The 12941-nt window shown below is 39.3% G+C and overlaps 1 protein-coding gene across 1 annotated transcript in view; it reads left to right on the top strand.

Moving 5' to 3' along the window:
* Positions 1–12941, top strand: part of RNF17 (ring finger protein 17) — a 39299-nt gene that overhangs the window by 24764 nt on the left and 1594 nt on the right. The window contains exons 23-33 of the mRNA XM_041414544.1: positions 553–671; positions 1262–1352; positions 2193–2308; positions 2621–2925; positions 3990–4153; positions 4955–5074; positions 7499–7579; positions 8304–8429; positions 10761–10865; positions 11400–11550; positions 12460–12595. Of these exons, the coding sequence (XP_041270478.1) occupies positions 553–671; positions 1262–1352; positions 2193–2308; positions 2621–2925; positions 3990–4153; positions 4955–5074; positions 7499–7579; positions 8304–8429; positions 10761–10865; positions 11400–11550; positions 12460–12595 (1514 nt within the window). The remainder of the gene's footprint in view (positions 1–552; positions 672–1261; positions 1353–2192; positions 2309–2620; positions 2926–3989; positions 4154–4954; positions 5075–7498; positions 7580–8303; positions 8430–10760; positions 10866–11399; positions 11551–12459; positions 12596–12941) is intronic.

Below are 12941 nucleotides of genomic sequence, written 5' to 3'. Positions count from 1 at the left end.
TTGTTGTACCAATTTGAAAATTATGAGCACCAGAAAAAGCATTTTGTGACTAGATACTTGCATATCTCCAAAGTAAGAATGATCATTTTTGATCATGCAGGTAATGCAGGACTGCATTTCTGTTGGGTTTTTTTCCACCATCATCAGGTTGCGCCCAGGGGTCTTTTTAGTAGGAAGCAGAAATGGGACTTCATGTACTTCAGGTTTGCATCATCTGCTTTCTGAGCCCAAGAGCCTTCAAACAGCTATTTAAACTCATCAGGATAAAAAGCAAGGGGTGGAGGAGAGTGATTTCAGTGTTTCTTGGTTTACCAAAAACTCAGTAAAGTTTCTTAAGCCCCTTTGAGCACATTTGTGTGGTTTGTCCCTTTGCCATGCTGTGGTAGTTGCTTGAGTTGTCATTAAATATTTCAGTGCAAAAAGCATTTGTTAAATCCCAGTGATGTTTGAAATTTTTTTAACCTCCTCAGGGATGCTTTGAATTATCATTTCTTACAGATAACAGCAAGAGAGGGTTTTTTTTTCTGTTTTGTGGTTTCCTGTGTGTTACAGGTACTACTTTATGATTCTGGAGCTGAAAAAACAGTGGAGGTCAGCTGCCTAAGAAAACTTGAAGAAAACATGAAGACCATTAGGATGTTAGCAATGGAATGTTCACTGACAGAAATAAGGTAGCCTTTCCTGAGTGACAGCATTATATGTCAATAATAATGACATACCTTTGTTAGCACTGATTATGTAAGATTTGGATATGGTTTTGGAATAAGGAAATGGGGTGGTGGTTGTGATTTATTTAATAAATGTTTGGAGTTTTTTCTAAGGGTTATACTCTATAGTAGTAAAGCAGAAACTGTGTCGTAGAAATAAATAATGTTTATAGGTTGAGTTGTGAACAGATTTATTTCATTGAATACTTTTTTTTCACTTGGCTCAGAATTTGAGATGAATTGGATCTCCTGAAACTGTACAGAAGGTCTCTTTTCTGGACTGTTATGACAGGTGTCATAACTTGTAGAACTCATGATCCTCCTCATTTTGAAATTCTGGGCTTGTATTTTTTAATTTTTCTGATTGTAGAGGTCCAGAAACTTATAATGACTTCATGTTACTCCTGACTGTAGTAGAGATTTTCTTTTTTCTTTAACAGTTTAGGTAGTATAGAAAAAAAGCCAAGTTTTTAGTAGAGGGAAGAGGTGGTGGTTATACTCAGGAGATGCCAACTTCTTTGTGTACCTAGAGATTATCATTTGTTCTATGTTAGACCCACAGGTGGAAGCACACAGTGGACAGCAACAGTGTGTGAGTGCTTGTCCTATTACCTAACTGGAGCACAAGTGAAAGTAGTCATACAGGTTTGTAATCAAAACCATTGGTATCTATAAAATTCCTGTCAGGCTGTGTGCTAATTTGGGATTTTTTTCTGAATATTTTACCTTTCAAAAAATCATGATTAGAACTTGATTGTATAGCTGTTTGCTCTAGGTAAAAAGGTGCTTTTTCTTCTTTCTGCTTTACTTTTGTTACTCACTGGAGCACTACAGCAGCTGGCTACCTAGTGTGGAGAGAACTTCATATTTGATATATTTGGTTACTGAAGAATAGTAGATGTATCTTTGGGGTGACTGGATGCTGACAGCCTTTATTGACAGATAAGCAAGCTGCTCAGGTTTTTTATGAGAATTATTTCAGCAGCTACTTTATTAGTTATCAAGCTTCAGACACTGGAAGAATTAATCCAGTGCTGTGTGAATATCATTAGTAATTTATCTCTTACACAGTTTAAAAAAATATTATTAGAAGGGTTTGATTTGTTCAGCATCTGTTATCAGCTGCCAGTGATATTTTACAGTGTGTGTGGAAGTAAAAGCAGTGATGAGTGGAGTTATTTATGCATGGGTTTAAATCTCCTGCTGGAAAACAAGTGTTTGGCACTTGATTCTATTAAAAAAGCTGAAGGGAAAAGCAAGATTTTACTCAACAACTCTTTTTTTAATGTCATGTGTAGCGTAGAACAGTTGGTAAAATGATTGGAACTGTCATATGGATTAAATAAATCTGTGTCTACTCATGTGGGCACCAGTTGTTCAAGGATGTCTGATTGACACTCAGTACCAATAAAATGAAAAATGTGCCTGTTGTTTAGAGGAAATGCATATTTGTAGTGTGTTGTCCAGCTCTCCCATTTTTTCCAGGAAAATGTTGTGGGTTGTGCATTGCCTGTGAAAATTCTTTGCAAAGATGAAACAGGAAAAATCACTGATACTTCTGAATACCTTATTGAACAGGGTTTGGCTCTTAGAAACAGAAGGTTTGGATACTTTTCTTTTATATTTTCAGACTCTGATGTTCATGTTTGACCAAACTGATAAGTAAATAAAAAAAATTTGGATTGTGTTCTACAGTTCTAGCAACAGACCTCCATCTTCAATGGACTTACTTGAGTATAATGTTATTTTTTGTATCCATGGTACATTTCAGTTCTCTGAGTTTGTAGATGAGATACTTGACAGTATTTTGAGATACCTTTGCCACTTCTCTGTGTTACTTGTATTATTTTGTAGTTTTGCCCTTTTGAAGTTCTTTGTCAGTTAATATATTGATATTTGATTGAATCTTCTAGAACTGATAAAGCCGATGGGACTTTAGTCTCCAAGGAACATCTTGAAGTACATTTCGAGCAGGAGGACACACAGCTGGATGGTTGTAATTCCAAAATTGGATTTGCAATAAACAGGACTGTTCCAGAGGGAAATACCACTATTTCAGAGAGTGAACAAAAATCACTCAAAATAAATGGGCCACTGCCTCATTCAGAAATGGATGAAGTATATAAATCTCCCATTGTCCCTGAAGCAAAAGTTTTCCAGGCTGTAGTGAGTTGTATTGGAGGTGATGGAACTATTTATATAATACCAAAATCATTCGGTGAGTTTACATAGAAGAAAATGCATTTATGAATCTGAGTGCTCTTGGGTATCAGAATGTATACTAGAACAACTATCTGGTACATGTTTACTGTTCTGGAATATTCCTCTTGGGAGGTCGTGTCCTTTGGTGTCAGGGGCAGGGATTCTCTCTGTCCTTAAATTAGCTTTCCTGTCCTCCCAGCCTCCCAAGAAATCCAAAAACCCAAAGCGCTTGGATAGGCAGGTTGCTTGCCTGCCTTCTCTAGGCTGTGATGGGTAAAGCCTAAAGATTATTGGAAGTTAGCTTGGTTCTCAGATACTGCTGTATTTTTTTCTTAATTTTAAGCTCAGTACACAGTTTCTTCAGACGCTTTATTTGCCTTGTGATACACTCTATATCTCACAATGTTTCCTGCTTGTGTTGTTTGAAAGAGGTTCATTTTCTTCTGACTGATGCAGTGTCACTCCTCAGTTCTGTGTTAGTGTATTGTACTTTAGAGAAATATTTACATATGAGAACATTAATTCTATCTTTTTTTCTCCACAAGTGCATTTAACTACTAGATTATGCAACTATTTTTATTCCTGAAACTTTGAAATTAAAAGTACAGTAACCCCACTTGCACAGGACTGTGTGTTCTTCCTGCAGTTCTTGCTGTAGGCTGTACCATAGCAGGAGAGGTTCTTCTGGACACTCTTCTGTCTTGCTTCATGGTGTCCTACCACTGAAACATTGGTTTGGGAGTTGTTTTCTTGTTCATGCTTTGTTTTGCTCTGATATGGTGCTGCCTAGGTGTCACTTACAAAATTTATAGACTCTTCTATAAGTTCTTCTGAGATTAGAATTCAGAATTTCTAATGGCTTCAGAATTGGAAATGCAGTGTACTGTTAGTAACTCTTCTGCATATACTAGATATGGAACATATATATTGTATCAGTGCTGGTAAATGTATTTTAGAGCTGCATGTGTGTTTGTTTATACATGTCATCTCCATCTGATGGAGTTTAGTGATGGAAATATTTTGCATTAATGTTAGAGACTATTCTTAATTATTTTTTTTTATTTCACCTCCTCTCCCAAGAAACTGCACTAAACAAATTGATGGCTGAAATACAGAATACCTTTAAAGGCCTTGGTCTCCTGATACCCTACTGCTGGAAGAAGGGAGAAGCCTGTGTTGTAAGAGGATCAGATACTGTGTGGTATCGAGCTAAAATTGTGGAAGTCAGCGGTAGTACCCTCCAGGTAAGTTTGATTGTATGGGGTAAGGGGGGAGGGTATATGCATATCTGCATATGTGTGTTTAAAAAAGGCATATAATCCAATCCTCTAAAACAAATAATGGATTTAGCTTTTTTTCATTCAGCTGACCTGTGCAGTTGTTCATTCTGCTTAAAGGTGTGGATTACTGTCCTCATTTTTGCTTTTATTTTAAAGATCAGATCTGTCTACCTATTTCAGTTGTTGCAATTTTTCCTGTAGTTTCCCTAGTAATGATTCCTTTTCTTAAGTAAAAAGCTGCTCTTGATCTCCTGTAAGTAATCCCTTTTAGGTTTTTTATTTTACTGTTCTTACAGTATGTAGAATGCTTTGAAAACAATTCGGTTTATAATCCCACCCTTGCCCTAATCCCCACCCAAAAAGTATTGGCTGTCTGTTACAAATTCTTGCTGCTGCACAGGTATAGAGCCTTCTTCTCATTAGCAGTTCATCTTACCTAAGCTCTTGAGCCTGCTCATGACTTTTGAATGCAGATTTGAAAAGTCTATCCTAGATCATAAATTTTTTTCCTTTCAATTTTAAACCAATGTTGGTTATTCCACAAAAGGTAGAAATTCTTGCAAGAGAAGTTTATAAACTGAATTTCTAATCTGCCACACCACTTTTTAAAATCCTTTCTTGCTTTTTCACTTTGTCCCATCACCTGTTTACCAACAAACCATTATTTTTTTTCCTCCATAAAAGTAATGCTGTAAACGAACACATTCCCTTACTAAACCTAAGTATTTCGGGAATTATTTCAGGGAAGCTTTGTATTTCCTGTAGGTCCAGTACATCGATCGTGGTTACATAGAGAGCATTCCTCAGTGTCACCTGTATCCAACCACATTCTACACTGGCATTCCTCCATTTTGCATCCCGTGTCAGCTCTACAAGACGCTGCCGGTGAGTAGCGGCTCATCCGTGTGTTGGTAGGTGGCTACTCCAATCAATACCTGCTTAGTCAGAAAGAGTAGTACTGGTGTCTTCTCTTGCCTGCCAGGATTCAGAGAAGAGATGATGAGCAGCAGGTCGTTGTGAGACCCAGCAGGTTTGCTTTATCAGGGGAGCATGCTTGAAAGGCAGCTGTCAGTGGAGTTAAACCTCTGTGAGACAGGACACTGCCAGGGTTCACAAGTGGGATACTCTGAAATGCTAATTCATTTTGCAATAGCAGTGCCAAAAAGTAAGTCCCGGATTTCTTAATGCAGAATGGCAAGACAATCTGATCATTAAGTCCTGCAAAACAGTGTTTCTAACATTCTGATCTTGGCTGTGTAGGAAACAATCTAAACTAATACAGCTGAATTGTTTTAGAGGTTTTTGTCAGTAATTAAGTATGTAAATAACATCTTCACATACCATCACACCTTGCTTACTCTGAATGGTGCACTTAGTAAAAGTGAAACACTGAAATTACCAGCTTACTTTTATTGCTGGAAGTAGTTAAATTGATAAAGTAAGGAAGGCTGTAGGGGTGGTGGGGCAGGGACTGGCAGCAGACCTGCCAGTGAAAGGTAGCATGCCCAGGTAGGAAAGCTCCTGCAGCAGGTGGTGAGAGGGCTGTGTAGCATCAGGGAGGCTGAGGAGGGCTTGGATAGCTGATTCCAAGTGCAGTCTGCAGTGGACCTGCAGCCAAACAGCCAGAAACCCTCCCAGCAGCACGTGTAAAAGAGAGAAGGGGCAATAATGGAGAAGAGTGGAAGCTTGCAATGGCAAGGATGTGCAAGAAGAGATTTTCTCCTGAGTGTGAGGTGCACTTGCAGCACTGCTTCATCACTCTGGGGGCTGAGAGGACAGAGCTGTACATCAGGAGAGAGGCCAGGGCTGAGGAGGGCAGCACCCTCTGCTCCCCCTGTAGTCCACAGTGCAGCTGGCAAAAGGCAGTGGGGGATAGGAGACAGGGGTGGGTGCTCCCTGCAGAGGGGTTCAGTGGAGCCCACGTGCTGACCTGACACTCTAGAGAGGGATGGTGCTCCTGCCTGTTTGTATCAGGGACGTCACTGAGAGATTGCCATTCCTCTCACTGTTACCCAGTGCCATGAGTTAGTTATCTACTCCTGTTGACACCAGTGGTACTCCTCAGACTGCTCCTGGCTGTATCTGCAGGGGTTGCAGGTCCCAAGAGTGTTTGTAAGGATCTGTGGCCTGCCAGTAGCATCAGTCCTGTCTGGCCAAGGAAAGGGGTTTGAAAGGTTTGCTCCATTCTGGTGAGTTAAGAAATCTTTACAGGACTGTTGCCCCAGCCAGAGGCTGGGCTGCTTGGATGATGGCACTCACTTTGAGGAGCCTGCTCTGGTGGGGCCCTGTGGGGCCCGTGTCTCAGAGAAGGGGAAGAGCCTCTTTGGTCTGTAGGTGTGCCAAGCCTGGAGAGGGATCGCAGGTCAGGAGAGCACCTGAAGAGCAGCACCTTTGGAGCAAGTGCAGGGAAGGGCAATGAAGATCAGAGGGCTGGAGCATCTCTCCTTGATAAGGCTGGGAGAGTTGTGGCTGTTTGTCCTGAAGAAGAGAAGGCTCCACAGAGATCTTCAGCACCTTCCAGTGCCTAAAGGGCGCTACAAGAGAGCTGGGGAGGGATCCTTACAAGGTCAGGGAGTGATAGGGCAAGGGGGAATATCTTCAAACTGACAGAGGGCAGGTTTAAATTTGGTACTAGGAATAAAATCTTAACTACAAGGATAGCAAGACATGGGAATAGGCTGCTTAGGGGTGTTGTTGATGCTCCATCCCTGAAGTACTCAAGGCTGACAGAGGGCAGGTTTAAATTTGGTACTAGGAATAAAATCTTAACTACAAGGATAGCAAGACGGCAGGTTGGATCAACCTGATTAGTGGATGGTGCCCCTGCCCTCAGCAGGGGGTTCAAATTCAATCTTTAAGGTCTTTTCCAACCCAAACCAGTCTATGATTCTGTGAAAGACAGGCTTGTAAGTGTACAGGCTGGAAAGCAAACAGATACAGCAGAGAATAAAAGTATTTAAGGTATGTGTTTTGTTGAGTGTTATCTTAGTTTCTGTTATTCTTAGGATTATGCTTCAGACAATTTTGTGCATGTACATCATTGTGTACATAGTATCAGTTAGATTTGGCAAGCAGCATCTCTTTCTAAGCCATTTCAGGATCTGAAAATTGTGGGTTGCATTGTCACTTAAATTCTAGTGCACCAAATAGCAGATAATAATTAAATTATTGTAGACAAACTAATGATGTGTTTTTTCTAGTCAGATTTCTTTTTTAATGGTAGTTGTGTATTTCCATCTACCCTAAGAATAGAAAGACAATTACTTGTTAGCATCTTAATGTGTTGGTTTTTTGGTTTTCTCTAATTAGATTGGAAATATTTGGCAGCAGGAGGCAGTAGAATATCTTCAAGAACTTCTCAAAAATGAAGAGGTTGAAATTCATGTTAAGGTAGCCCAATTTATTCATAGATGTGGAATGAAGCAAAGTTTTTGTTGTCTTTTTTCTTCTAGCTGCCATTAAGAATGGTACATGGGGGAGTATAGCACTAAATGTATGTCTTAGACAAAAGAAAAACCACAACTAAATTTACTTCTGTGACTTTCCCCTTACTATGGTTTTCAGGCCTTAAATATGTTCATTAGAGTTAGTGCTGGTTTTTCACCCTGTTCATGTTGAGTTGTCATTTTGATGAGTAACCTACCTATTGGCAGCATAAATTGTTCAAAATTTATTACATAATTAACTATGGATGTGCTTAAATTTATTTATTAAAATTATAAGGAAACACATCATCTGTGTTGTCTGAAAAGTTTCAGACAGCTTAACGGTAAATTGTGAAGGGGAAGGGTTTGAGTGAGCAAATATGGGATGATATTTCAGTGTTAGGATGAGCAATTGAAAGGAGATGAGGACAGCTTAACGGTAAATTGTGAAGGGGAAGGGTTTGAGTGAGCAAATATGGGATGATATTTCAGTGTTAGGATGAGCAATTGGTACTTCCATATCAGAAAGGAGATATTCCCATTTGTGCTATAACTGATGGTAATAGACATCTTGGTCTTGTGTCTTTGAGTGTTATACATACCAACAAGAGAGGTTTGAATTTCTTGGTCAGTTTCTAAAACTTCAGCCAGTATTACTATTACAGTCCTGTTTTGTCCTGTGTAAATAGGAGTTACCAGATAACCCGTGGGGCAAGTTGTCCATCAGCCTGTATTTTGGGGGGATGTCACTTTCGTCCTTCATGGCATACCAGAGGTACTGTGTTGCTGAAGATTGCCAGGACATACAAAAGCTGGTGAGACTTGTGTGTTTGTGTGTGTCCCCCTTTTGCTGTTGCTGTTCTAACATTGGAAAGATTATTCAGTTCCTTGTTGTGACCTAGGAAAATTTGTAACTTTTTTAATATTTTTGTAAGCAGCAGTAGGACCGAGCACACAGGTCTGCAGCACAACATGGCAAGCTAAAATGTGCTGATAAGATTCTGAACAGCAAATTGCCAAGAGTTTGTTCATGGGCTCTGTAATGAAAAGACATTTTTGCACTTGTGTTTAAAATCCAGCTAGTTTTTGTGTTCCTCTAGAACACTAGGAATAGGGTAGTACTTTTGTCACTTGAAATGATTAGTTATTCATAGAAATATATCTAAGGATGGAGCAAATGAAATCAAGTATTTCAGCATAAAGCCAGTGATTTATAGGGGAGTTACCTAGGTTCTTTATTCCAATAGTCTGGGACACTTACCTGGTGGTCTTTAGGGGAGGATTGATGTTTCCACCTGACTTCATTGTCTTAACACGAAAAAACCCATGCATAAGTAATTTCTCTGTATTTGTTTTCATTTTTTTGTTCCTTGAAATCTGAGGATGAGATTTATTTAAATTGCTAAGACTTTGTTACTGCATTTTTCTCTTTATTCTGTTTAAGTCTGCCAATGTACTTTTCTTTCCAATGAACATCTTTGCTTCAGAAAATAATTTTCCAGTACAGAGTCTGCTGCTGTCACTGCTGGTTCAAGGCTTGAGTTGTCTGCCACCGGGCTGATGATGCAGTTAGAAAAATCCCTCAGTGTATATTAGAGCTGAGTAACTCTGGAAACCCTCCTTGTAAATCAATCTCTTGTTGCATTTTCATGAAGTCAGGACAACACACAGCTTTCGGCAAACTAAATATGGATCTGGAAATGAGATTTGTATCTTAAACACAAAAATTAAATTTGGAAAACAAAAATAAAGCTGTTTAAGAAGCTTGCAAGCAAGAAGCATTCAGAAAGCCTGAAGTGCTTTCCTCAAGGAATAATAGCATTAAGCAGATCCATTCCAGGAATAAGTGACTCAGAGCAATTTGTAAGAAAACAGACATCAAAAGTGTTCAGTTGTAGACCAGAAAAGAAGCAAGGTATCCAGAACTCGAGCTGACTCTCAGGAACAGCAGAAGTGGGAAGCAAGCAGCTCTGAGCACATTCAGACATAATCAGCTCTGGTTTTGGCTGTAGAGACTCAGCAGACATGCTCACAAGACAGCTGAAGTGCATTGTTTTTACATAAGGTGTAACCCTTATCTATTATTTTATTCTATAGTTTTGTAACTTCATTTCACAGCTTCAAATCTGTGATTTGGGGTAAGTTAAGCTGATAAGGACTTCATTCTGTTTTGTGAGCCTTGCAACTGCTGACAGTGGCTTATGCAGAGCTCAGTGCACCTGCTGCTGCAGTGTGCCTCTGTCTGAGAGATGTGCTTTCATTGCACTGCACTGATGAGCTCAGGAGCTGGTCTTTGTTACATATGACAATCCTAGCTTAGGCACTAGCCTGAAAGATTCCTGGTAGGGCAGTAGGATGTTGGAGAATGCATCAGAACCTCCAAGTGTGCCGAGCTTTACAGCAGTGACTCTTATTCCAGGTGTGTGTGTCCAGGTGTAGTCAGGTGGCTCCTGAATCACAGTGCTCCTGATAGTTTTGCAGAAGCCTGGCGTTCAGTTTATGTGTATCTATGATTTAGTTAGACATCCTTTGTTTACTTGTAATGTACTTTGAATGGAAAAAAATCTTTTTTCATAGTAAAGTTTGAGGAACATAATGATTTTTTTGTACTGCATCCTCTGTCAGATCCTGCAGGGGAAGCAAAGGGTCATAACTTATTGTTTCATCTCCCAGTTACATATGTTGCTTTTACTTTTCTCTTTTCTTGGGGCATAATGAAAAGTGTTCCTCAAGTAGATATGTAAAAATGTTTTTTGGAGAAATTGTACATTTTGTTATGCATCATGTTTCAAGTACAAGAGATAATATGAGCTCTTTTCATGACCTATGATCTAGCTGAGCTGTGTGCCATATATCCTTCTAGAAGTATAATTTAATGCACCAGGGTTTATTTTGTGGTGAAACAAATGCAGAAGTGACATGCAGAATTCAAATACATGGTTCTAAAAGGTACACTGGACAATGCCATGCTGCTGAGAAAAATCTTTAGGTGTACATTGCAGTGTCAGTTGTTTTCATCAAGGGACACCCTGCTTATTGTTATTATACACCTTCTTAGGTAACTCCTTTGAACCAGAAGTCATACCTAAGTTAGTTTTTATTTTGTTATTCATTATGATACTCAGCTGAAGTCTGTCTTGGTCTAGGGGGTGTTTGAAGGAGACCTTTCGCCTTCGTACCTGGTGCAGCCACTGCCTGTTCCAGGAGAAACCTTTCCTGTCACAGTTACCCACTTGGTGTCCCCCAAGGAGGTAAGTGTGTCTGGTCAGCATCTCACATGCTGCAGTCCCACTGAGCTGGGAAACAGACATCACAGCTGGCCATCTGCAAAATGGTCCTGAGCTATTGGTGCAAGGCAGCTCTCTGGATGAACACTGAGTTGAAATAACCTCATAGGTGGGGCAGTGAAACACTAAGCATTTCTCTAGAAAAATGAATTGAAAGAATTACACTACTGAAGTCTGCTAGTTAGCTTTTTTTAAATAAGAAAATAGGTTGTTGGGATTTAATGTGGCAGAACAATAGTGAATTTTGTGTAAGCCCACACAACTTCCTGGAGTTGTGCCCAGTCTCCCAAGCAAAAGGCAGAGTGTCATGTGCATTGATCGAATGAAAGATTCCTATGTGGTATTCGAATATTGAATGATGAAATAGAGGAGTAAGGAGATGCTGAACCTTTCAAAGATGGGATCTGGATTAAAAGTAATCTTTTAATAATGGTTGGAGTTCTTGGTTTCTAAATTAACTGCAGAAAATAGTAACATCAGAGCCTTTTCTTTAAATAGGTTTATATTTGTCTTGATTCTTCTGAGAACCTTACAGAGCGCTCTGCCACAGAGAGATCTGGCAGCTTTGACTCAGAGAGCCTTAGTAAAGCCCTGAAGTGGTGCAATAAAATTGTAAAGACACTTCCTCATCTAACAAACTTCAAAAAAGGTACATTGTGTGTTTATTTTCCCTGTTGTTTCATTTGAATATTCAGAAAGCCTGAATTTCCTTTTATATTTCTATGTATCTTTAAATAAAAGTTTTGGAGAGTAAGGAGTAAGATCACACTATAATTACATGTTACACTGTAAAAGGTTTTTACTCTTCATTAAATTGAGGATTTTTTGTCATCCTTCTCCACTGGAAAATGATGGACATAACTCAGACTCCTGATGCCTGTTAGAGTTATGAACTGACTTTAGATCCCATTTGGCAGTAATACAACTTTACCCTAAAAGCACCTGTCACTGAACTGTGACAGTTTTATTAAATATTCAAAAGACAAAAGTTACGTACAGAAAGTCATGTTATAAATGTTTAGAAGTTGTGTGAGCCCTAAGGAGCGCCACTTTAATGTCCACAGCTGTTGGGCCTAAACTAACACAAGTATGGCTGTCTAAAACCTGGTGAAGAAAGCAGTTCTCACTCATACTTGATTCTGCCAACTTATAAAACTCTGGGTGAGCTTTTAGGCATTATCTGCCTCCTGTCTTCCAGACGTGTCTTTTCACTTGGAGATCAATCTGTTTGCTAACTGGATTCTGCAGATGAGTCCAAGTTGAAAAGCTGGAACATTGAACTGTTTGGATCACTTACCTTTTAATCAAGCAATTTGCTGTTATTTCTCACCATTGCCACGTGAGGTAAAGAAACTTGACTTAAATTGCATAGTACTGATTGGAGTGGAATTCAGAGAGAATTCGAGGATGCATGGAACAAAATCGTAGTACAGTTTTGATGAGGAAGGAGAGACTTAATCTTGGTCACAAAGTAAAGTGGATTTTCAGGGTCAGTTTGTACTGCACTGAGTACTGTGGGGTGTTCTCTGATGGTTTTGGTTTTTTCTTTCTTTTACAGAACTGCCTTGCCTTGCAGAGTATGTGGATGGTTTATGGTATAGAGCCAAGCTCCTCTCTATTACACAGCTGGTCCCTGTTCAGATTCTGGTTCAGTTTGTTGACTATGGTACTTACTTAGTTGCCCCAACCAGCAGGTAAATAAGAAATAACTGCATGTAAAATGTCTATGTATGTGAATGTATATACTTAAATCATAAAATATGTACTTAAAAATAAATATATTTATGTTACATTTATTATTAATTCTCCTAGAACTAAGTATATATTTTTAGCATCATTTACTGTTGTATTTCAGTTAGAGAGAAAGTGTTTTGGCTGGTTGAATTTCTGTCTGCAGGGTGTGGAGTTTGTGCACCTGCTTCTCTGTTCCAGGTTGTTCTGAGAAGCCCATTATTATTATATCAGATTTCTCCATTATCTCCACTTACTTAACCTGTGAGTGGGCTCAGGTTAATCTGCTCCTGCACGTGAGAACCTTTA

The sequence above is a fragment of the Onychostruthus taczanowskii genome, unplaced genomic scaffold (genome assembly GCF_017590055.1).
Source record: "Onychostruthus taczanowskii isolate IOZ18803 unplaced genomic scaffold, ASM1759005v1 scaffold105, whole genome shotgun sequence".
Taxonomy (NCBI): domain Eukaryota; kingdom Metazoa; phylum Chordata; class Aves; order Passeriformes; family Passeridae; genus Onychostruthus; species Onychostruthus taczanowskii.
Note: the sequence above shows the minus strand (reverse complement) of the source record. Positions and strands in the feature narration are given on the sequence as shown.